This window comes from Sebastes fasciatus, chromosome 7, assembly GCF_043250625.1.
Source record: "Sebastes fasciatus isolate fSebFas1 chromosome 7, fSebFas1.pri, whole genome shotgun sequence".
Lineage (NCBI taxonomy): Eukaryota > Metazoa > Chordata > Actinopteri > Perciformes > Sebastidae > Sebastes > Sebastes fasciatus.
Genome location: NC_133801.1, coordinates 36,772,194 through 36,797,388, shown reverse-complemented (window position 1 = coordinate 36,797,388; position 25,195 = coordinate 36,772,194). Strand labels below are relative to the sequence as shown.

The following is a 25,195-nucleotide window of genomic DNA, read 5'->3' as shown; positions in this document are numbered from 1 at the left end:
GGGGGGGGGGGGCGCTCTCAGAGAACCTGTTATTAAAGGTTTTCATCAACAATGTTGACGTTATTATCTTTATCAGTAAATTGTTACTGATGGCTGAATAAATAGTTTGACATACTAAATTGTGTTAGGGGGTTAGTCCACTGCTGCAGCACGGTGACTCTCCACCTCTGGCTTATTCCCAGCTCATATTTGAGACCTAAAAACTAAAGTGACAGAAAGAATGTTCTATCGTTTTCTCAAACCTGTCTGTGAAAGTTTTATTCAGTAATTAGTATGTTGAAAGAAAACACTTATCATACCACAGATGTGTGTGTTCATCTGTTGTTATTTGTACAGGTGTCACAATGGATGTATTAAAAGGGGAAGGGGGTCTACTGAGCTTACAAACAATAAGATTGAATACATGAATAAATAAATCCCCATCCCATCTCTGTGTTGAAGTGAATATCATGAGGTTTACCTGTATGACGGTAGTGAGGTTGGCCGGGGAGAAGGTTGGTGGGTTGTCATTGATGTCAGAGATGTCTATGTTGACCATCACGGTGGAGGACATGGGTGGGATTCCACTATCCAGAGCTCTGACGGCCAACGAGTAGCTGGGAACCTAGAAGGACACACACAGTGGGAGAAATATATACTGAATATATATATAAACTGGAAAAACAAAGTTTGGAAACTTGTGTTTGGTCGATTATTTCTCTGTTGTTACAATGCTAATGGTCATTGTATTTTACATCGTTGGAAAGCCTGTTTCTTTACCTTCGCAATGATGTCCAACTTGTAAGGATCATGCATTTGTGGGATGAGCAGCACAGCTGATTATGTGGGTAGCGCCCAAGAAAAATTTGCCAAAATGCTCTAAACAGTGTATTCTCATAAGGCTACCAGGAAGCCTGCAATGACTACCCTTCACCGTCAGGCCCGTTTGCGCTGGTGTCGACAACACAGACAATGGAACCTGAACATGTGGGGGAATGTCATGTTCAGTTATGAGTCCAGGTTCTGTCTGCGAAAGTTGGACGGCAGGGTCAAAGTATGGAGACGACGTGGAGAACGCTATGCTGATTGTAGCACCGATGGAGTAACAGCTTTTGGTGGGGGCTGTGTCATGGTGTGGGGCGGCATCTTCCTCACTGGCAAAACAAGGCTTGTCATCATTGAAGGCCATCTCAATGCAGTGAGATATCGGGACGAGATTCTGCAGCCAGTGGCGATCCCATATCTCCACAATCTGGCACCTAACTTCATCCTCCAAGATGACAACGCTCGCCCCCACAGAGCCAGGGTTATCACAGACTACCTCCACAATGTGGGAGTAGAGAGAATGTAACAGCCTGCCAAGAGTCCAGACCTCAACCCAATTCAACACTTGTAGGATCAGCTTGGGCATGCTGTACATGTTAGAGTGACCAACACAACCTCGTTGGCTGACCTGCAACGAATCCTGGTTGAGGAATGGAACGCCATCCCACAGCAACGTGTGACCCGGTTGGTGACCAGCATGAGGAGGAGGTGCCAGGCTGTTTTGGCTGCGTATGGATCTTTCACCCGCTACTGAGGCTCCTGATGGTGTATTAAATGAATAAAGTGTAAAATAGACAATATGTCTTGTTTGTTCCTTGTTACTGAAAGAGAGTTCAATCATCCAATCCACCAAACAACTCAAAACAAGAGTCAATACCAACAGGAGAATACACTGTTTACCATTGACGGAGCATTTTGGCAAATGTTTCTTGGGCGCTACCCACATAATCAGCTGTGCTGCTCATCCCACAAATGCATGATCCTTACAAGTGGGACATCATTGCGAAGGTAAATAAACAGGCTTTCCAACGATGTAAAATACAATGACCATTAGCATTGGAACAACAGAGAAATAATCCACCAGTTTCCAAACTTTGTTTTTCCAGTATATATATATATATACATCTAAAATAGATAAATACAAATATCATGGACGTAGCACTGTGATGTCAGCCATAGGTTTCTGAAGGCATGTTTGAGTTTGTTGAGCCAGCTGTTAGATGAACGGATAGCAACCATCACAGTAGATCCTCATGTTTAGTGGAAACTGAGACTAGGGCTGTAGAGGACGTCATATTCATTACATTTAAAATGCTGGACAGCAACAGGATGATGATTGTTACTATTCTGAGCCTTTCCTCGTGGTGAAAGTGTAAAATTTGTCCTGAAGGTGGCGGTAGAGGATAGGCTCAGGTATTAATGTGCTCATAACATTTTCTTCCTTCTACCCTGATCTTGCCCTATAGCCAGAAGGCCAGACTTCATTAAAAACCTTCCTTTTACAGGACAACTCCAGCTTATTAGAGCTTCTTAGTTTCATTTTGATAATTTTTAATAACATTGTACTTGTATAAATCAATAGCCCTGATATCTGGTAACACCTGCTGACATCACTACAAACATGAGCAGTCAGACAACCAGGTCGGTTGGATACAATCCAACAGTTTATCCAGATTATCTAAACCATTCTACTGTATGTGGAGGTCAAAGTGAAAGTGATTTACCTGAAATGTCATTAATAATCTCCCATTGCAGAGGAAACTATGTGCACACAACTACTGTAAGTGTTGCAGGTCAAAGGTTCTCTTCTCTCTAACCTGATGAATTGTTTCCAACCTGTCTGGTCTTCTGACTGCACACACACTTGTTTTATGATGCTGCTGTTTTCTCAAATCGAGTATGGTGTTGTTATAGATAGAGTATGGTGTTGTTATAGAAAGAGTAACATGTTTTTATAGATATAGTATAGTGTTGTTATATATAGACTATGGTGTTGTTATAGATAGAGTATGGTGTTGTTATAGATAGAGTATGGTGTTGTTATAGATAGAATATGGTGTTGTTATAGATAGAGTATGGTGTTGTTATAGATAGAATATGGTGTTGTTATAGATAGAGTATGGTGTTGTTATAGATAGAGTATGGTATTGTTATAGATAGAATATGGTGTTGTTATAGATAGAGTATGGTGTTGTTATAGATAGAGTATGGTGTTGTTATATATACAGTATGGTGTTGTAATAGGTAGAGTAAGGTGTTGTTATATATGGAGTATGGTGTTGTTATAGATAGAGTATGGTGTTGTTATATATACAGTATGGTGTTGTTATAGATAGAGTATGGTGTTATTATAGAAAGAGCAAGGTGTTTTTATAGTTTAGTGTTGTTATAGATAGAATATGGTGTTGTTATAGATAGAGTATGGTGTTGTATGGTGTTGTTATAGATAGAGTATGGTGTTGTCATAGAGTATGGTGCTGTTATAGAGTATGGTGTTGTTATAGATAGAGTATGGTGTTGTTTTGGATAGAGTATGGTGTTGTTATAGATAGAGTATGGTGTTGTCATAGAGTATGGTGCTGTTATAGATAGAGTATGGTGTTGTTATAGATAGAGTATAGTGTTGTTATAGATAGAGTGTGGTGTTGTCATAGAGTATGGTGCTGTTATAGATAGAGTATGGTGTTGGTATAGATAGAGTATGGTGTAATCATAGAGTATAGTGTTGTTATAGATATAGTATGGTGTTGTTATAGATAGAGTATGGTGTCGTCATAGAGTATGGTGTTGATATAGATAGAGTATGGTGTTGTTATAGAAAGAGTAAGGTGTTTTATAGTTTAGTGTTGTTATAGATAGAGTATGGTGTTGTTATGGATAGTATGGTGTTGTTAAAGATAGAGTATGGTGTTGTTATAGATAGAGTATGGTGTTGTTATGGATAGTATGGTGTTGTTAAAGATAGATTATGGTGTTATCATAGATAGAGTATGGTGTTGTTATGGATAGAGTATGGTGTTATTATAGATAGAGTATGGTGTAATCATAGAGTATGGTGTTGTTATAGAGTATGGTGCTGTTATAGATAGAGTATGGTGTTATAGATAGAGTATGGTGTTGTTATATATAGAGTATGGTGTTGTTATAGATAGAGTATGGTGTTGTTATATATACAGTATGGTGTTGTTATAGATAGAGTGTGGTGCTGATATAGATAGAGTATGGTGTTATTATAGATAGAGTATGGTGTAATCATAGAGTATGGTGTTGTTATAGATATAGTATGGTGTTGTTATAGATAGAGTATGGTGTTGTCATAAAGTATGGTGTTGATATAGATATAATATGTTGTTGTTATACATAGAGTATGGTGTTGTTATGGATAGAGTATGGTGTTGTTATAGATAGAGTATGGTGTTGTATGGTGTTGTTATAGATAGAGTATGGTGTTGTTATAGATACAGTATGGTGTTGTTATGGATAGAGTATTGTGTTGTTAAAGATAGAGTATGGTGTTGTCATAGATAGAGTATGGTGTTGTTATAGATCGAGTATGGTGTTGTATGGTGTTGTTATAGATAGAGTATGGTGTTGTTATAGATAGAGTATGGTGTTGTTATGGATAGAGTATGGTGTTGTTATGGATAGAGTATGGTGTTGTTATAGATAGATTATCGTGTTGCATGGCGTTGTTATATATAGAGTATGGTGTTGTTATAGATAGAGTATGGTGTTGTTATGGAAAGAGTGTGGTGTTGTTATGGTTAGAGTATGGTGTTGTTATAGATAGATTATCGTGTTGCATGGCGTTGTTATATATAGAGTATGGTGTTTTTATAGATAGAGTATGGTGTTGTTATAGAAAGAGTAAGGTGTTTTTATAGTTTAGTGTTGTTATAGATAGAATATGGTGTTGTTATAGATAGAGTATGGTGTTATCATAGAGTGTGGTGCTGATATAGATAGAGTATGGTGTTATTATAGATAGAGTATGGTGTAATCATAGAGTATGGTGTTGTTATAGATAGAATATGGTGTTGTTATAGATAGAGTATGGTGTTGTTATAGATAGAATATGGTGTTGTTATAGATAGAGTATGGTGTTGTTATAGATAGAATATGGTGTTGTTATAGATAGAGTATGGTGTTGTTATAGATAGAGTATGGTATTGTTATAGATAGAATATGGTGTTGTTATAGATAGAGTATGGTGTTGTTATAGATAGAGTATGGTGTTGTTATATATACAGTATGGTGTTGTAATAGGTAGAGTAAGGTGTTGTTATATATGGAGTATGGTGTTGTTATAGATAGAGTATGGTGTTGTTATATATACAGTATGGTGTTGTTATAGATAGAGTATGGTGTTATTATAGAAAGAGCAAGGTGTTTTTATAGTTTAGTGTTGTTATAGATAGAATATGGTGTTGTTATAGATAGAGTATGGTGTTGTATGGTGTTGTTATAGATAGAGTATGGTGTTGTCATAGAGTATGGTGCTGTTATAGAGTATGGTGTTGTTATAGATAGAGTATGGTGTTGTTTTGGATAGAGTATGGTGTTGTTATAGATAGAGTATGGTGTTGTCATAGAGTATGGTGCTGTTATAGATAGAGTATGGTGTTGTTATAGATAGAGTATAGTGTTGTTATAGATAGAGTGTGGTGTTGTCATAGAGTATGGTGCTGTTATAGATAGAGTATGGTGTTGGTATAGATAGAGTATGGTGTAATCATAGAGTATAGTGTTGTTATAGATATAGTATGGTGTTGTTATAGATAGAGTATGGTGTCGTCATAGAGTATGGTGTTGATATAGATAGAGTATGGTGTTGTTATAGAAAGAGTAAGGTGTTTTATAGTTTAGTGTTGTTATAGATAGAGTATGGTGTTGTTATGGATAGTATGGTGTTGTTAAAGATAGAGTATGGTGTTGTTATAGATAGAGTATGGTGTTGTTATGGATAGTATGGTGTTGTTAAAGATAGATTATGGTGTTATCATAGATAGAGTATGGTGTTGTTATGGATAGAGTATGGTGTTATTATAGATAGAGTATGGTGTAATCATAGAGTATGGTGTTGTTATAGAGTATGGTGCTGTTATAGATAGAGTATGGTGTTATAGATAGAGTATGGTGTTGTTATATATAGAGTATGGTGTTGTTATAGATAGAGTATGGTGTTGTTATATATACAGTATGGTGTTGTTATAGATAGAGTGTGGTGCTGATATAGATAGAGTATGGTGTTATTATAGATAGAGTATGGTGTAATCATAGAGTATGGTGTTGTTATAGATATAGTATGGTGTTGTTATAGATAGAGTATGGTGTTGTCATAAAGTATGGTGTTGATATAGATATAATATGTTGTTGTTATACATAGAGTATGGTGTTGTTATGGATAGAGTATGGTGTTGTTATAGATAGAGTATGGTGTTGTATGGTGTTGTTATAGATAGAGTATGGTGTTGTTATAGATACAGTATGGTGTTGTTATGGATAGAGTATTGTGTTGTTAAAGATAGAGTATGGTGTTGTCATAGATAGAGTATGGTGTTGTTATAGATCGAGTATGGTGTTGTATGGTGTTGTTATAGATAGAGTATGGTGTTGTTATAGATAGAGTATGGTGTTGTTATGGATAGAGTATGGTGTTGTTATGGATAGAGTATGGTGTTGTTATAGATAGATTATCGTGTTGCATGGCGTTGTTATATATAGAGTATGGTGTTGTTATAGATAGAGTATGGTGTTGTTATGGAAAGAGTGTGGTGTTGTTATGGTTAGAGTATGGTGTTGTTATAGATAGATTATCGTGTTGCATGGCGTTGTTATATATAGAGTATGGTGTTTTTATAGATAGAGTATGGTGTTGTTATAGAAAGAGTAAGGTGTTTTTATAGTTTAGTGTTGTTATAGATAGAATATGGTGTTGTTATAGATAGAGTATGGTGTTATCATAGAGTGTGGTGCTGATATAGATAGAGTATGGTGTTATTATAGATAGAGTATGGTGTAATCATAGAGTATGGTGTTGTTATAGATATAGTATGGTGTTGTTATAGATAGAGTATGGTGTTGTCATAAAGTATGGTGTTGATATAGATATAATATGTTGTTGTTATAGATACAGTATGGTGTTGTTATGGATAGAGTATTGTGTTGTTAAAGATAGAGTATGGTGTTGTCATAGATAGAGTATGGTGTTGTTATAGATCGAGTATGGTGTTGTATGGTGTTGTTATAGATAGAGTATGGTGTTGTTATGGATAGAGTATGGTGTTGTTATGGATAGAGTATGGTGTTGTTATAGATAGATTATCGTGTTGCATGGCGTTGTTATATATAGAGTATGGTGTTGTTATAGATAGAGTATGGTGTTGTTATGGAAAGAGTGTGGTGTTGTTATGGTTAGAGTATGGTGTTGTTATAGATAGAGTATGGTGTTGTCATAGATAGAGTATGGTGTTGTTATAGATAGAGTATGGTGTTGTACGGTGTTGTTATAGATAGAGTAACAAACTAGAATTTCGTTTAACCTTTTCAGTCACTGGCCAAAATATACATTTTTGTACGACCTCCACTCAAAGTCACTTTCTAATACGGATTTTTTTGCACATTTCCTTCTATAGTTATTTATATTATATTATATATAGTTATTTATTATTTGGGAAGATGAGAAAGATTTGAGGTGAATAGTTGCAGTCAAGATGTATCATTGGTTATATACTTATACAAGCTATATCATTAGCCACATATTTAAAGGTGACAACATGTCAATGTTGTGTTCACAACTTGTTCCAACGCCCCCCCCCCCCCAAAAAAAAACAAACACCAAAAAACTGTTATTGCAGGTAGGGCTGGGCGATATGGCTTATAAATATCATCTGTATATTTTTAGGCTATATTGCAATATACGATATACATCTGACCTATAACCGATAAATTATTGAGGATTCTTACATTTTGACAGAGTATCTCTATTTTAACCGGCACAGCTTTTTTAGCCTTTATGGCGCCGGTTAAACAGGAAACTCAGACCAGTTGTATGCATTGTAAATCTTCTCACGTGATGCTACTGAGCCAATCAAATCTGTGCAATCAGCGCAGCGCAACTGTCACTGCTGGTTTCAGGCCAACACAGTTGTTATTTTCACGTCCAGCGCCCACGTTGTGTAAGTAGCAAATGTACTGTATCTGTGCACCCATGGGCGTGTTGGTCTTAAATGAGGTGTGGTCTGGTGCTTTGTTGGTGCATTGTTATCTTGAGGCAGCAGAAAGTGATTGCACCATTGACCAACAGAAAGCTGGTCTACAGTCTGGAGCAGTATTTTCCTATTTAAAGGGCTCATTATTCAGATAGTAAGATGAGTCTACAGGCAGGTTCACAACACGAGTACACTCTGCTGGTTACACACACAATACATGGAAGATATTGGATATATGGCCCAGCCCTATTAGCAGGTATACACAGCAGACTGGATGTGGCTGAGGATGTTCATGTTCTCCTGGCGTCTGCTCTACACCCCCAGCAGCATATCTCTCTCTGTTCCTCCAAATATTAAGAAGCAGCTAATGAAGCACGCTGAGGAGCAACACAACTATATCTATATCTATATCAGCCTATATTCTGCTGCCTGAGACACACGAAGGAATCCACCTCAGTAGTAAACAACTGTGACCTGCTTACCAGACACGCACGCACGCACGCACGCACACGCACGCACGCACACACACACACACACACACACACACACACACACACACACACACACACACACACACACACACACACGGACAGACAGACACATGGACGAACACATCAGCCCTGCACACACACACACACACACACACACGCACTGCTGCTCTGTGTGATAACCCCAAACACACTTTCATCAGCCAGAAGCTTTGATCCCCCACACGCCTCCACACTCTCTTTCTGAGCACGCTCAGACGGCTCATCGACCGCACTCTTGAATACTTTATGATAGGCATGTGAACATTTCTGAAGTTCTCAAGCACTGCGGAGGAGAAGGAGACAAGGAAGAGATGAGACGGGTTAGGAAACGGCTCGGAGGAGGAGGGGAGGCAGGCTGGGCTCTGCATGCCTTCCATCTTCTTTCCTGCTGCAAATTAAAGAGCTCATATTCAGAGCTGCTTTGTGCACGTGTTTCCTGTTCAAGTGTGATTAGTTGCCATCTGGTCAGGGATCCATCTGACAACGTGAGCTCATCAGCTGCCAGCAGGCTCCGTCTTTACATCAAAGATGGCCAACACTACATACACTGGCTGTCCTTCCTGCATGGAGATGCTCAACTGATATGGTGTCATCATATTCCATCAGGACTGTACCAAAAGACTGGAGCCATGACGTCATAATTGGTTGCATTAAACACCGAGGGGCCTATCTTACACCCGGTTCAAAGCGGCACGCAGCACAGCGCAGCGCAACTGTCACCGCTGGTTTCAGACCGACACAGCTGTTATTTTCACGTCCAGCGCCCACGTTGTGTAAGTAGTAAATGTACTTGCGCCCATCTGTGCACCCATGGGCGTGTTGGTCTTAAATAAGACCAACACAGCTGCTCCTCCTCAGTTAAACACATTGTCGGCGCTACAACAACGATTTTATTCATATTCAGGGAAACACTAAATTCAGGCAGCAGGTGACACTTCAGAATATAATGAAGTAAAGCTCTCAGGCATTCTGTATGTTCAACCTGCAGCACTCTCAGCGTGACCGCCGTGACCAGAGAAATTATTTGAATCGGAAAGCAATAGTTTTATTATTTATCAATACATGTTGATCATATTTAGCATAGTGCTTATTATCATATTATGCCACCTGCACCGGTTAAATAGGTCATCGGTCATTTGCTCATATGCAGTCTGGCACACTTTTACTTCCCATAAGAGCAGATCCGTTTTCTCAGAAAACGACTCGCTTCTCCAATTTGACGAGTCCGCCTTTTAAATAGCGATGCGCCTGATGCAGGAACACCTGACTTTTAAAGGGAATGGGAGATGACACTCTGATTGGTTATGCCCAAAACACACCTAAGATTAATTAAGAGACTAAACACAACCCCTTTGCCCCTTGCGTCTTACTTTGTGTCGATTATGAGCCGTTTAACTAGCAGAAGTGGAGTTGGACATGCCCTAAATGACCTTTAGACCATGAGCTATAGATCAGTTAAATAGGGCCCTAAGTAAGGAGCTAGATTTTGAGTTGACCATGTAGGTGACAGCTGAGCTCGCTGCACGCTGAAGTATTACATGTAAATATGATCATTAATCCTAGACTGCTGCCATTATTCCCATATAACCTTATATACATATTCACAGATCTCTTATCATTTATGTTTTTTTTCAATCTCTTGTCGCTCTTTTTTTAATAGCAAAACATGGTCGGTGGTGAACGTTGCCTCCACCTGTTGCTGACTGCAGGTTCTATCAGCTGGGGTAATACTGTACATGCTCATGCTGTAACAAACTGCTATGTAGTTGATGTGCCCTCTGAAAGACAATGAATACACATCAACATTCATACCAATAGAGATGATATGATTACACAATCAAGTGTTTTTGCACTTCAACAACAGAGCAATGAGTCTGAATCTCCCAGCTAAACATGAAGCTGATCACCTTTAATGTCTTGAATCAGGATCTCCAGTAGCTCATCAACCATCAGCTGATCAGTCTGTCTACTGCTGCTCATGTCATGTTCTAATTGGATCTACTGTATGAACCTCGCTTCACTGGAGAGACTCTACCTATTTTAGACTAAACTTTAGTGTGTGTGTGTGTGTGTGTGTGTGTGTGTGTGTGTGTGTGTGTGTGGGTGTGCTCGTCCTCACTGTCTCACGGTCCAGTGGCTTGTTGACCTTGATGACCCCACGGAGGGGGTCAATGAAGAACTGGTTGTCCCGGTCTCCACTGATGATGGAGTAGAGGACGGCTCCATTCAGCTGACTGTCAACATCCTCCGCTACCAGCTGAAAACACACATACACACACACACACACACACACACACACACACACACACACACACACACAGAAGCAGGCTGAGTGACTGTTTCAGCTTGCGTAGGATAATCACACATTTTGACCATTTTCCCCGTCCTAAACACATGCTTAGCTTAGCATGTGTTCAGGACGGGGAAAATTAAACACAGCATGTGTTTATTGAAGTAAAGGACAAATGGAGGATAAATACAAACTAAATGACATATTTTTCATCCATATCCATATAAGCTTTATAAATATGTAGCAACTCGTAACGTAATAACTGCACATAATGTAATAATTTAAATGTAATAAAAGCTCATAATGTTATAATCAGCACATACTGTAATAAAACGTTGCGCACATAACATAATAAGTTATTACATTATGAGAACATTACATTATAAACTTAGCAAAAAAAGTTGACTAATGTAATAAATTCAGCACATAATGTAATAATTTCAAAAAGAGTACTCTCCTTGTCTTGTTAAAGCAGAGGAACCCTCTAGTGACACATGACACCAGTGGAGGAGTTCATTTAAAGCAGCTGGACTTTTTCTGTTTGGTCTAGAGGACATGTTGATGTGTAGATATACTGATGAAGCCTCTTGGATGTGAGACTACAAGACATCCAGAGACCTGGACACATGAGAACCTTTACAGAGATAATGCTGCATTTAATATACTGCTGATTCTCAGCATGTGGAACAATTGTGCAATACTTTAAATAAGTAGAGTACTCTTTTTTAAAATGATTACATTATGCGCTGAATTTATTAAATTATTCAACTTTGCTAAGTTTATAATGTGATAATGTTCTCATAATGTAAAAACTTATTACATTATGAACAAAACTGTTATTACATTATGCACTCAAGATTTTATTACAGTATGTGCTGATTATTACATTTAAGTTATTACACTATGTGCAGTTATTACGTTGTGAGTTTCTACAGCCTTCTCCACCCAAACGTCCCCTATGGCAACCTGCCAGCACACACAGGTTCATAATAACCTTTATATATGTATATACACTCACCGGCCACTTTATTAGGCACACCTGTTCAATTGCTTGTTAACACAAATAGCTAATCAGCCAATCACATGGCAGCAACTCAATGCATTTAGGCTTCTAGACGTGGTGAAGACGACTTGCTGAAGTTCAAACCGAGCATCAGAATGGGGAAGAAAGGGGATTTAAGTGACTTTGAACGTGGCATGGTTGTTGGTGCCAGACGAGCTGGTCTGAGTATTTCAAAAACTGCTGATCTCTGGGATTTTCACGCACAACCATCTCTAGGGTTTACAGAGAATGGTCCGAAAAAGATAAAATATCCAGTGAGCGGCAGTTGTGTGGACGAAAATGCCTTGTTGATGTCAGAGGTCAGAGGAGAATGGGCTGAGTGGTTCGAGATGATAGAAAGGCAACAGTAACTCAAATAACCACTCGTTACAACCAAGGCATGCAGAATACCATCTCTGAACGCACAACACGTCGAACCTTGAAGCAGATGGGCTAGAGCAGCAGAAGACCACACCGGGTGCCACTCCTGTCAGCTAAGAACAGGAAACTGAGGCTACAATTCGCACAGGCTCACCAAAATTGGACAATAGAAGATTGGAAAAACGTTGCCTGGTCTGATGAGTCTCGATTTCAGCTGCGACATTCAGATGGTAGGGTCAGAATTTGGCGTAAACAACATGAAAGCATGGATCCATCCTGCCTTTTATCAACGGTTCAGGCTGGTGGTGGTGGTGTAATGGTGTGGGGGATATTTTCTTGGCACACTTTGGGCCCCTTAGTACCAATTGAGCATCGTTTAAACGCCACGGCCTACCTGAGTATTGTTGCTGACCATATCCATCCCTTTATGACCACAGTGTACCAATCTTCTGATGGCTACTTCCAGCAGGATAATGCACCATGCCACAAAGCTCAAATCATCGCAAACTGGTTTCTTGAACATGACAATGAGTTCACTGTACTCCAATAGCCTCCACAGTCACCAGATCTCAATCCAATAGAGCACCTTTGGGATGTGGTGGAACGGGAGATTCGCATCATGGATGTGCAGCCGACAAATCTGCAGCAACTGCGTGATGCTATCGTGTCAATATGGACTAAAATCTCTGAGGAATGTTTCCAACACCTTGTTGAATCTATGCTACAAAGAATTAAGGCAGTTCTGAAGGCAAAAAGGGTTCCAACCCGGTACTAGCAAGGTGTACCTAATAAAGTGGCCGGTGAGTGTATATATAGATATATAGATATATCTATATATCTATATATACTGGAAAAACAAAGTTTGGAAACTTGTGTTTGGTGGATTATTTCTCTGTTGTTACAATGCTAATGGTCATTGTATTTTACATTGTTGGAAAGCCTGTTTATATACCTTCGCAATGATGTCCAACTTGTAAGGATCAAGCATTTGTGGGATGAGCAGCACAGCTGATTATGTGGGTAGCGCCCAAGAAAAAATTGCCAAAATGCTCTGCCAATGGTAAACAGTGTATTCTCATAAGGCTACCAGGAAGCCTGCAATGACTGCCCTTCACCGTCAGGCCCGTTTGCGCTGGTGTCGACAACACAGACAATGGAACCTGAACATGCGGGGGAATGTCATGTTCAGTGATGAGTCCAGGTTCTGTCTGCGAAAGTTGGATGGCAGGGTCAAAGTATGGAGACGATGTGGAGAACGCTATGCTGATTGTTGAACCGATGGAGTAACAGCTTTTGGTGGGGGCAGTGTCATGGTGTGGGGCGGCATCTCCCTCACTGGCAAAACGAGGCTTGTCATCATTGAAGGCCATCTCAATGCAGTGAGATATCAGGATGAGATTCTGCAGCCAGTGGCGATCCCATATCTCCACAATCTGGGACCTAACTTCATCCTCCAAGAAACAACGCTCACCCCCACAGAGCCAGGGTTATCACAGACTACCTCCACAATGTGGGAGTAGAGAGAATGGAACGGCCTGCCAGGAGTCCAGACCTCAACCCAATTCAACACTTGTGTGATCAGCTTGGGCGTGCTGTACGTGTTAGAGTGACCAACACAACCACGCTGGCTGACCTGCAACGAATCCTGGTTGAGGAATGGAACGCCATCCCACAGCAACGTGTGACCAGGTTGGTGACCAGCATGAGGAGGAGGTGCCAGGCTGTTGTGGCTGCGTATGGATCTTCCACCGCTACTGAGGCTCCTGACGGTGTATTAAATGAATAAAGTGTAAAATTGCCAATATGTCATGTTTGTTCCTTGTTACTGATAGAGAGTTCAATCATCCAATCCACCAAACAACTCAAAACAAGAGTCAATACCAACAGGAGAATACACTGTTTACCATTGACGGAGCATTTTGGCAAATTTTTCTTGGGCGCTACCCACATAATCAGCTGTGCTGCTCATCCCACAAATGCATGATCCTTACAAGTTGGACATCATTGTGAAGGTAAATAAACAGGCTTTCCAACGATGTAAAATACAATGACCATTAGCATTGTAACAACAGAGAAATAATCCACCAAACACAAGTTTCCGAACTTTGTTTTTCCAGTTTATATATAATATGGTTACAGGGACTTTGATGTAGACTGCACCACCTTGGAGGTCCTCATGAAGTCCATTATGAAGCTTTCTGTAGCTGATTTTATAACTTGATCCAGACTTTACTAAGCCAAACATACACTTGAGAAGCGATGGGAGTAGTCTGTGTGCGTCCATGAATGGTGTTTCTCTGACTAACAGAGTTCAGTACATACCGTATATATATTCTTAAATAAGACTGAAGAGACATTCAGAGTTTAAAGTGACGTTGGGAGTCTAACAACAGGCTGCTGCTTTGCTTCGGTATGTTGCTTTATGAATATAGAGAACCCTTCTTGAAACACCAAGCCTGAGTAGGAGGTGCATTTTGATGATTTCTATTACAATTACAATACATTTCACAGAGATTACTGTATATTTCAGTGCATACTTATGCTGTTTTCTGGCATTCATTCTGTATGTTTTGACCCATTTTCCAGAGCATGCTGTACTGTTGACTTCAGCAGCTGCCAGGCAGCCATCAGACACAATCAATGGGAGGACATTATGAAAACCAGATAGGTGAAGTTAAAACAGGTTTAAGAAGAGTGATCCATCAATGTGAACACTCTGTCCTCTTTATTCCTCTGACAATGCTCTGTTATCATTGGGTAGTAAAGTGTGCATGACCACACAAGGACGAGGGGTGACAACCATGTAAAACCCCCAAAAAACATCAACCTGCATTTCTGCCTTCTGAATTCAACTCATTGGCTCAGCATACAGACATTCCTACCATGCTATAGGAAGATGACTTTGACTGTATCAGTTATACATAAAACAGGTTTAACATAACTCAACTTCAGACGTAATTTGAATAAGTTATTACATTATAAAAGAGCATTGCCCTCATGAAGTTCTACCTGCTGTTAATAATTACATCATAACAGCATTCTGAGCTCATCCAGAAACAGCTCCATTAGCTTATCTTTCATTCATCATTTGTTATACAACTTGCTTCCCATGTAATACATTTATTTAGGTGACGACAGCAGAACTGTCTATGATGAACTTTCATTTAGACATTTAAGACTATCTCAGACCGACTGTCTCTATTCCATTGTTGGTTTTACTACAGAAGTCTCTTTTGAGGTTTTGCTGTGCTAAAGTGGATCTGTATGCTGTAGAGGCCCAAAGGGGAAGTCACGGGATATGGAAAAGATATGGAGAAGATGGTCAATATGTGTATTAATCCGATATAGACCCCATGTGTGACCGTTGCGAGCAGAACCAGGCCACTCTAGTCCACATGTTTTGGGATTGTCCTAAATTACTTAATTTTTGGCAATTAATATTCAATATGCTCTCCAAAACTACTGATAAATCCCTAGAACCATCAGCCTGTCTTGCTTTGTTTGGGGTGGTACCACAAAATTTCACGTTAAACAAAAATAAACTAAACCTTTTATCTTTGCTACGCTGGTGGCCAGACGACAAATTTTGATTAGATCGAAAAATTGCAACCCTCCAACATTTGCACAATGGCTCAGAGATATGTTATATTTTATTAAGTTGGAGAAAATCCATATATATATATATATTTATATATATATATGGATAAAGGATATGTGTGTATGTATTTTACCAGGAATATTTCAAATGAAACATGGGAAGGACCCATGTTGCTTTGCACACACTGGTCTATTATTTGACGCGTTTATTGTGGGAATGCTGATTCAGCATTCCCAGTATTGTTCTTCTAAGGTTTATTCAACTTCAACTAAACTGGAAAAACAAATTTAGTAGTCTGTGATAACCCTGGCTCTGTGGGGGCGAGCGTTGTCATCTTGGAGGATGAAGTTAGGTCCCAGATTGTGGAGATATGGGATCGCCACTGGCTGCAGAATCTCACCCCGATATCTCACTGCATTGAGATGGCCTTCAATGATGACAAGCCTTGTTTTGCCAGTGAGGGAGATGCCGCCCCACACCATGATACTGCCCCCACCAAAAGCTGTTACTCGATCGGTTCAACAATCAGCATAGCGTTCCCCACGTCGTCTCCATACTTTGACCCTGCCATCCAACTTTGGCAGGCAGAACCTGGACTCATCACTGAACATGACATTCCCCCACATGTTCAGGTTCCATTGTCTGTGTTGTCGACACCAGCGCAAACGGGCCTGACGGTGAAGGGCAGTCATTGCAGGCTTCCTGGTAGCCTTATGAGAGTACACTGTTTACCATTGGCAGAGCATTTTGGAACATTTTTCTTGGGCGCTACCCACATAATCAGCTGTGCTGCTCATCCCACAAATACATGATCCTTACAAGTTGGACATCATTGTGAAGGTAAATAAACAGGCTTTCCAACGATGTAAAATACAATGACCATTAGCATTGTAACAACAGAGAAATAATCCACCAAACACAAGTTTCCGAACTTTGTTTTTCCAGTATATTTCTTCCGTACATTTTTTGGCCTTTATCTTGTCCTGCATACTTTCAGCTACAGAAACCATTCAACTATCAAAATATTCAGCTCTTTAAGGACATTAGCGCTATATCTTGACTTGTTTCAACTATTTATACTTTTTAAAATATTAAGCTTTTTCCACATTTTTTTTACAATGTAACTCAATGGAGAAAATCTTCAAATCCTCTTAAACCTACTCCACTTTGAAATGCTACTGCTTTCGAATACTTTCAGCTACTGACTTCATTTAAACTTTAAACGGGTTACAAGTCTTTGAACTATTAAGCTATGATTCAGCTTTTTGATAACTTTTACAGTTTTTCATTTATCACAGTTTACGTTTTATGAAATCTTCAGACCATTTCAGATTTTATAATGGGTGTGTATTGCATGGATCGTTAAGGGCTAGAGTGTGTGACATCATCGTTAGAGTGCGGGAAAGCTTTGAAATCTTTTGGAAATTTTCCGAACAAATTGCTCCGTAGCCCAAAATTTTCACTCTTAATAGATAATGTTTTCATCAAATTGTAGGAAATTTAGTGCCAGTCGCAGTCATGTAGCTATGGAATCAGTAGGACTTACACATTTGTCTCTAAGGTCCCAAAAGTGAGAGTAAGTCCAACAAGCCGCTCCATAGAAAGCAATGTTAAATCAGACGGGAAATGTCTGACAGAAAGTTGACAATGGCACTTTTCTAACCTGCTCCCATGATCCCATTTTTGACTCCACACACAAAAAAAAAACGACATCAATGCGTTCGGCAGAGACGCTTCTCTCTGATGATGACATTATTTTGCCGATTGGACTCACGGTTTTTGTCTGAGAGACACTTTTATGACATATGTCATCTGTCTCTGGTTAACTCCTATTATAAACTGTTCCATTGAGGGTGCTTAGCAGTGGCCATCAGCTGATTCACATTAGTGACTAACACACACACACACACACAGACATAGAAGGTAACTGTATCTTAACAGGGAACTCAGGACCAGTTTTTTTTTCAAAATAAAATCTCTATAGAGTAACTCTATCTACTATAATCTGTCTGATGACTTACAGTTTTAAAAGTTCTAGCTGCTACTACTACTACAACTATTACTAATACTATTACTGTTGCTGCTACTACTATTACAGCTGCTGCTCCTTCTGCTACTAATACTAGTACTAATACTACTACAGCTGCTGCTCCTTCTGCTACTAATACTACTACTAATACTACTACAGCTGCTGCTCCTTCTGCTACTACTACTACTACTAATACTACTACAGCTGCTACTAATACTACCACAGCTGCTGCTCCTTCTGCTATTAATACTACTACTAATACTACTACAGCTGCTGCTCCTTCTGCTACTAATACTACTACTAATACTACAACAGCTGCTGCTCCTTCTGCTATTACTACTACAATTACTACTACTATTGCTACTTCTACTGCTACTACTGCTTTTGCTACTAATACTCCTACTACTACTACTACTACTACCACTACTACTATTACTACTACTGTTACTGCTACTACCAGTGATGTTACTGCTACCACTACTGCTACTATTACTACTGCTCCTGCAGCTGTTCCTACTACCTCAACTACTACTACTACTACTACTACTACTACTACTACTACTACTACTACTACTGCTACTACTGCTCCTGCTCCTTCTGCTACTACTACTACTACTACTATTACTACAACTCCTACTGCTACTTTCCACCCAAATACCACTTTCTGTGTAATAACTTATAGATTTTAAAGGATCATTCAGTGAAAATACGATTTCTGTCCAAGCACTTATAGTTTTACATGTTTACTTCACCCAAATACTACTCTCTCTCTCTGTCTCTGTTTGTTTCCGAAAAAAACGTGCTAAGCGCGATTTTTTGCTCCATAGGAATGCATGGAAAATCGACGTGAAGACAGTTAAAAATCACTCCTCTTTGGGGCCATACAGAGTCTCCATAATTTAATGTAGAAACATGATTAAAAGTTTAAACGGGTCACGAGCCTTGGGACTTTATCGGGCCAAATGGGCATTTTGATAGCTGGCACGGTTTTTACATAATCGCAGTTTACGTTTTGTGAAATTTTCAGACCTTTTCAGATTTTATAATGGGTGTGTATTGCGTTACCATTTGTTCATCAGAGACTCCTAACTGGTCTCACACGCACGCACGCACGCACGCACGCACGCACGCACGCACGCACGCACGCATGCACACACACACACACACACACACTCTATTTACTGTATCAGCTATTTCAGTGAGCCAGCATGCTCTAAACCAGGGCTTCAATGGATCAGGGCCATAATTAATGTTATTAATAACACCTGTGATTAAAAGCCCCCAACTCTCACGGTACGATAAAAGGAAACTAGGTATTCACCTAATTTTAAAAATAAAAGCCCTCAACTCTTACTGTATGATAACAGGAAACTAAACACTCCTCACGGCCCCTCAATCACCATGGCAACCAGTGACGGAATGATCGGGAATGGTGTGCTATGACTTTTCTAAGATTTTTTTTTTTCGAGATTTATTTGCTCCATAGGAATGAATGGCAAATTGACGTGAAGAGAGCTCAAAAACTCTCCTCTTTAGGGCCATACAGAGTCCTCATACTTTAAAGTGGAAAAATGAACCAAAGTTTAAATGGGTCACAAGACTTGGGACTTTATTGGGCCTATCATCCCCCTTCTTATAACCTCACTATGGTCCTCAGACCCCCCCCCCCAAATCCCATCAAACCCTGAGAGACCAGTTCACGTTTGAAACTCAATAATTGCCAACATCTCGGTGGTTAAGCTGATGATAGCATCACACAAAGCCATTATTTTACTGTCAGGGGGGTGATCCACCCTGGTACTCTGTATGCTGCTGTCCACTGTCCACTATATACAGGCTCTCTCACACAAACACATTCCCTTTCAAGTCTTGCCACATATTTCAAGGCTCCTACTGAACAGAGCCACTTTACTGAAGACCAGCTACTAGTCTCACCATCTCTCTTCAGTCAGTCACATATAAAGAGAGTATATGCTGGCTAACAACACATAAGGTCTAAAGCTCTTCAAGGGGAACAAACATAACTGAGATTTTGCTAGAGCCTCCTTAAGGATGTCTTATGGTGGCCTAAGGTACTAGAGGAAAGCTCATCAATGGAAATGTTCGTCCTCTGAGGATCAGAAATCTGTTCAGTAAAGGTCATGGACATTAGATTTAGATATCTCTTGTGTAAAGGGGGACATTTGGTGGCGCTATAAAGAAAAGGTCAGTGGGTCCCCAAAAACATTGTGATCTATCCTCTGGGGATCATGAATATTCAGAGGAAATTTACCAGAAACGCAGCCATTAGGGAAGTGCTGGTCAAGGAGATTTTTCTACAATCAAAAAGTCAGGGGTTCACCAAACTATTAATAAATGATCCTCTTTGGACTATAAACATCCATCAGATCATATTTCATGAAGATATGGCCAGTAACTGGAACCTACCTGGACCACAGACTCTCCCGTGGTGGCGTCCTCTGACACCACTGCAGGGTAGAGGTCACGGCTAAACATGGGTGCGTTGTCATTCACATCTGTCAGGTTTATGTTCACCGTCGTAATGGCACTCAGTGGTGGCGTGCCGCCATCACGAGCCTCCACGGTCAGAAAGTAGTCCCTGCAGTTCTCATAGTCCAGAGGCATGGCAACTAAAATGGCACCTGAGCAAGGTGAGAAGAGAGAGGGAACAGAAATATGCATTTAGCAGGATTTATCCAAACAGAGAACATTTTCTGAAGGTCTCCTGTCCAATGACAAACACAGCCGTTGGCTGTTTGTGGCTAGTTGAAGGAGTTAAAGGTCTGGACATCATCGATATGTTTATCACTGTCAACAAATCCCATGAACAGAGTCAAACCAAGCAAGACTTGATCTACTAACAAGCATTGTGTATGTTTATCAAAACCTGATACATCTCTGAGCGGTGCCCCCCCCCCACACACACACACACACTGAATATCCTTAAGATGAGATACGCTAGCATGTTTCTACTGTGCGCCTGGAATGGAGCTCATTTGTCACTGACCAATACACTATTCTACGGACGGGAAGCAGGATGTGGTTAGCACACTCACCGGTCAGCGGGTGGATGTGGAACTTCCCGTGCTCGTTGCCTGATCGGATGCTGTAAGTGATCTCAGCATTGGTTCCGATGTCCTTGCTGGCAGCATAAACTCTCAGGACCTCAGTGCCCACACCCACATCCTCCGGCACTGTCGCCAGCTGATCACGGCGCTCAAACACAGGCGGGTTGTCATTGATGTCCAGCACAGTGATGGTGACGTTGACCAATGAGGAGAGGGGCAGCGGTGAACCCTGGTCAGACGCATGGACTGTTATCTGATAAGCTGGCTGGACCTCGCGGTCAAGAATGCGTTCCAGGACCACGATGCCTGAGGACTTATCGATAGAGAAGGAACCTCCTGCAGAGTCGGCCAGGGAGTAGACCACCATACGGCCCAGACCTGCTGCAAAGCCAGAAGAGGAGTGTCAGGTACACATGAGAGGTTTAAAGGTCTCAGAGAGCATGCCAGATCGTCTCACTGTATCTGACAAGTTTTGTACGTTTTTGAAACCGACCATCCTGCCCAACTATGTGGTGATTGGCCAGGTGTGTGGAGGTGTGAAAGTAGGCGGGGCTTCTCTCTAACATCTACTTCTGTCACATTCTAAACACCTTCATTTGTCTGTTGTTCTTCTAAATGAATGCACCTTGAATTGAATGTATGAAGGGTTTCTTCTGAATAACACATAGTACAGGAGCATTTGAAGCAGTACTTGCAGCAGAGGTAACCCCAGTAGTAGTAATACTAGTAGTACACACCTTCATCAGGGTCTATGGCCTGGATGCGTGTGAGCAGGGCTTTGGTGGCGGTGTCTTCGTAGACGCTGGCGGTGTACTGTGACAAGGTGAAGATGGGCGGGTTGTCATTCACATCAGTAACCGCCAGCTGCACCTCAGCGCGGCACCATCGTCCACCACCATCAGTTGCCTGGGCAACGAGCCGGTAGTAGGGTGTCATCTCATGGTCAAGACTCACAGATGACTTGACCTCACCTGGACAGGTTGAAAACAACATAAAGAGATGAGCCACACGGTGCCATGAGGCTGTCACACCAGTTCTACGGTATCTAAAGTAATAAATGTGTGTCTGGCTGTGTAATGTGATAAGCTGCTGACCTGCCCACATTTCACTGCTGCACTTCATTCCATGTCGGATTGATTCCAGTTACAATTCATGCAAGCTCAGTGAAAAAAGCTTATGTATGAAATTTTTCTCCAAGAGAAATGTATGGGTGTGTTTTCAAAGTCACACTGAGTGCATACCGGTGTCCGGGTCCATGCTGAAGTCCTGGGATCCAGGACCATGCAAAGAGTACTGGATCCTGGCACTGAGGCCTACATCTGCATCTGTAGCTCCAACCCTCAGCAGCACACTGTTGACTGGGAGGTCCTCTGGAATGGAGGCAGTGTACACAGCCTGCACACACACACACACACACACAAACACACACACAGCAAAGAAGTAAACAATGAAATTACGCTATGAAAAGTTGGTGAAGCTTCTACAACGGCTTCATTTACAGTTAGCTAAGTCAAATAAAAAAGGTATCTAAAGCTCACCACCACTGTCTTTAGCCATCACTGTGGTTGCATCTGTCATTTAAAAAGAGCAGCATTCTGTTTTATTCCTCACCTGGTCACAGATGGGGCTGTTGTCATTGGTGTCTATCACTGACACCTCCACTGTTGCCTGGGAAACAAAGAGTCCGTCGCTAGCAGTGACATTGATGATGTAGAGGTTGCGTTCCTCTCTGTCCAGCGGCCACTTCACATACATCTTCCATTCCCCCTGTACCAGACCCAGTGCAAACACACCACGATAGTTCCCACCTGGACAGCACACAAGCAGACAGAGAGACAGGGCTAGTGAGACACATTTCAGACATGTAGGCCTACATGGAGTTTGTGAGTGGCATCCATTTAAAGAGAAAGTCACTCTAATGAAAACGCTTACGTAAGACCAGTACTCCTCGGATCATGAAGCACAGGGCTTCATCAAAATAGGGCTTCGTGCAACTTAGGGTGTTGTGTTAATATCAGTGTATAAATAGGGAGTTCTCCACTTGTTTGCAGAGGTAGAACAAAGTGATTGTTTCTCAATTAAGTCTCACGTCTTGGCTATTAAGTCCTGAGTCCCAAATCAAGACCAACACGTCCCATGTCAGTTCCAAGTCTTAGAGCTTTTTAAAATCAGAGTATTATTAGTATTATAAATTAAATTATTTATTACTTTTATATAAACTTGAAAAACGTACAAATGTGTCAGGTGTGTCTTGTTCCTGTTACAGTTACAATCAGCTGTCATCTCTGAGCTGAATGTTGACCACAGAAAGGTCTTTATAATTTATATCAATGTGACCTCCCTCTGCGATGTGATTGGCTGCGGTCAGACTGATGTTGTTGTCAGTAAAATGAAGAGATGATTTGCTGCACACTTACAGTACATTATGAGTCATTGGTGTTTAATCACAGTCAAGTTGGAATTATTTTTGAGTGACGTCTGAAGTCATCAGATTCATTCTAGTCTGACTCTAGTCCAGGTCCTGCGACTGCAGTCCACACCTCTGTTGTACAGTATGTGTTTGTCTTATTCTATCCACACCTACAGATAAACTAGGGCAAACAGCGTCACACACATTCATATCATTAATGCACATAAATTGACTATAAAGACAGGTTCTTGACCTATGGCACCAGGGCCGGCTCTAGCTCTTTTGTTGCCCTATAGGCGACATTTGGATTTGGAGCCCCCCCCCCCACCGCCGCTGGCGGCGCTGTTCTAGGGTTAGGGTTCCACCCCCCAGAACCCTAGCCCCGTAAACTACAACACACATCACAATGGTTTTAAGACAAACATTAAGATTTAGAATATAAATAAACAACTGATCACCGATATTGTTGGATTAAAAGTGTTGAAGCGGTTTCACTACAATGAGAGTTACACGGGTGAAAAGTGTATTTCTTTCTTTATTTACCTCAATGCAGAAAATGAGGAAAGGCGCCCAATGGCATTTTTTTTTTTTTTAGAGTGCGTCCAGCACGCCCCAGAAGGTGGCGCCCTAGGGGACCGCCTATATGGCCTATGCCTAAAATGTGGTACAATTCCTTCATATCATATTATATCACATTGGATGATATAAATAAGCTTGGTCCTGATTTGCTGAAGTATATTTTATACTGTTGGTATTGCAGCTAATAGAACACTAATTAGAAAATGTATTAGTCTATTGGTATTTATCACAGATAATATTCAATCAAGTTCAGTTTAGACAGGCTCTCTCCTGGATAACCTGGCCCAGAAAGGATTCCCTGGGTTTTCCATTTCAGCTATTAGCTCGTGCACATGAAAGACGTTGAGTTTCACTGTTACTGAACAGTGAAACTCAACGTCTTTGACACTTACACTACTATCTGTTCAAAATGAATGAAAGGAAACATATTCGTATGGATTGTTTTTTCTTCTACTGGCACCGAACCGTGGCTCCTAAACCGGGATATGAACCGAAAGACGTCTGTGTACCATTGCACACCTAGCCTGGAGAGATACCCCAACATTTCTGATTTCCATGAAGGTTTAAAATCACCAAAGAAGCTGCTGAGCCCATAATACAGCTAGACAAATCAAATATCTTCTTTTCTGTCAGGCATCTTTTCACAGTGAGAATGTATGATTCTTCTTCTATTCTTTGTCCTGTCTTGATTTGCTTTGGCACTTTTATATTCAGTAACATCAAGTGGTTGAAGTGAGAAAGGTCACATTTGTCAATATTCTCTTAGTTTTGCAGACATTTCTGTTACGTATATATTTTATTCTTTCTCTCCCTGCACGGTAGCAGTAGCTCATTCCTCCTTGCCTCCTTCCTCTTGAGCTGTCAACTAGAAGGTCACATCACTCACAGTTCTGTCATTCACTCCAGCTGTCTGGCTGATACTCATTACAATGTCATTAGGGGAAGGATTTCCTTCCTATTAAAAGTCCTTCATTAGCTCTCTATCTCCTGTTGGCATGGTAGTCCTCTGTTTTAGTCTCCTGGGTAGTCCTAACTTCATCACTACATTCTGGTGTGTCAGTGAGCAGGCAGCAAACCAGCAGGTCCGTCCTTTGATCACAGTCTGTATTATTAATGCAACGTCAGCAGTCACCTGGCTTTCCCTTCCTTTCCCCACTTTGCCTTTGATTTTCATCAGATGTGCTGCAGTCTTTATATTTACTCTAAGTCTATTTACTACTTCCTTGACCTCTGGGGAACTGTCACTGGGTAAC

At 40.7% G+C, this 25,195-nt stretch overlaps 1 protein-coding gene across 5 annotated transcripts in view; it reads right to left on the bottom strand.

The window, feature by feature from the left end:
- Window positions 1-25,195, bottom strand: part of fat3a (FAT atypical cadherin 3a) — a 228,643-nt gene that overhangs the window by 40,147 nt on the left and 163,301 nt on the right. For all 5 annotated transcript variants that reach the window (XR_012594613.1, XM_074640548.1, XM_074640550.1 and 2 more), the window contains 7 exons: window positions 22,565-22,761; window positions 22,195-22,348; window positions 21,691-21,924; window positions 20,942-21,334; window positions 20,313-20,527; window positions 10,665-10,802; window positions 461-604 (listed from right to left, as the gene is read on the bottom strand). Coding sequence is in view for 4 of the 5 variants with exons in the window: in XM_074640548.1 (XP_074496649.1) it covers window positions 461-604; window positions 10,665-10,802; window positions 20,313-20,527; window positions 20,942-21,334; window positions 21,691-21,924; window positions 22,195-22,348; window positions 22,565-22,761 (1,475 nt within the window). In the remaining variant the exon portion in view is untranslated. The remainder of the gene's footprint in view (window positions 1-460; window positions 605-10,664; window positions 10,803-20,312; window positions 20,528-20,941; window positions 21,335-21,690; window positions 21,925-22,194; window positions 22,349-22,564; window positions 22,762-25,195) is intronic.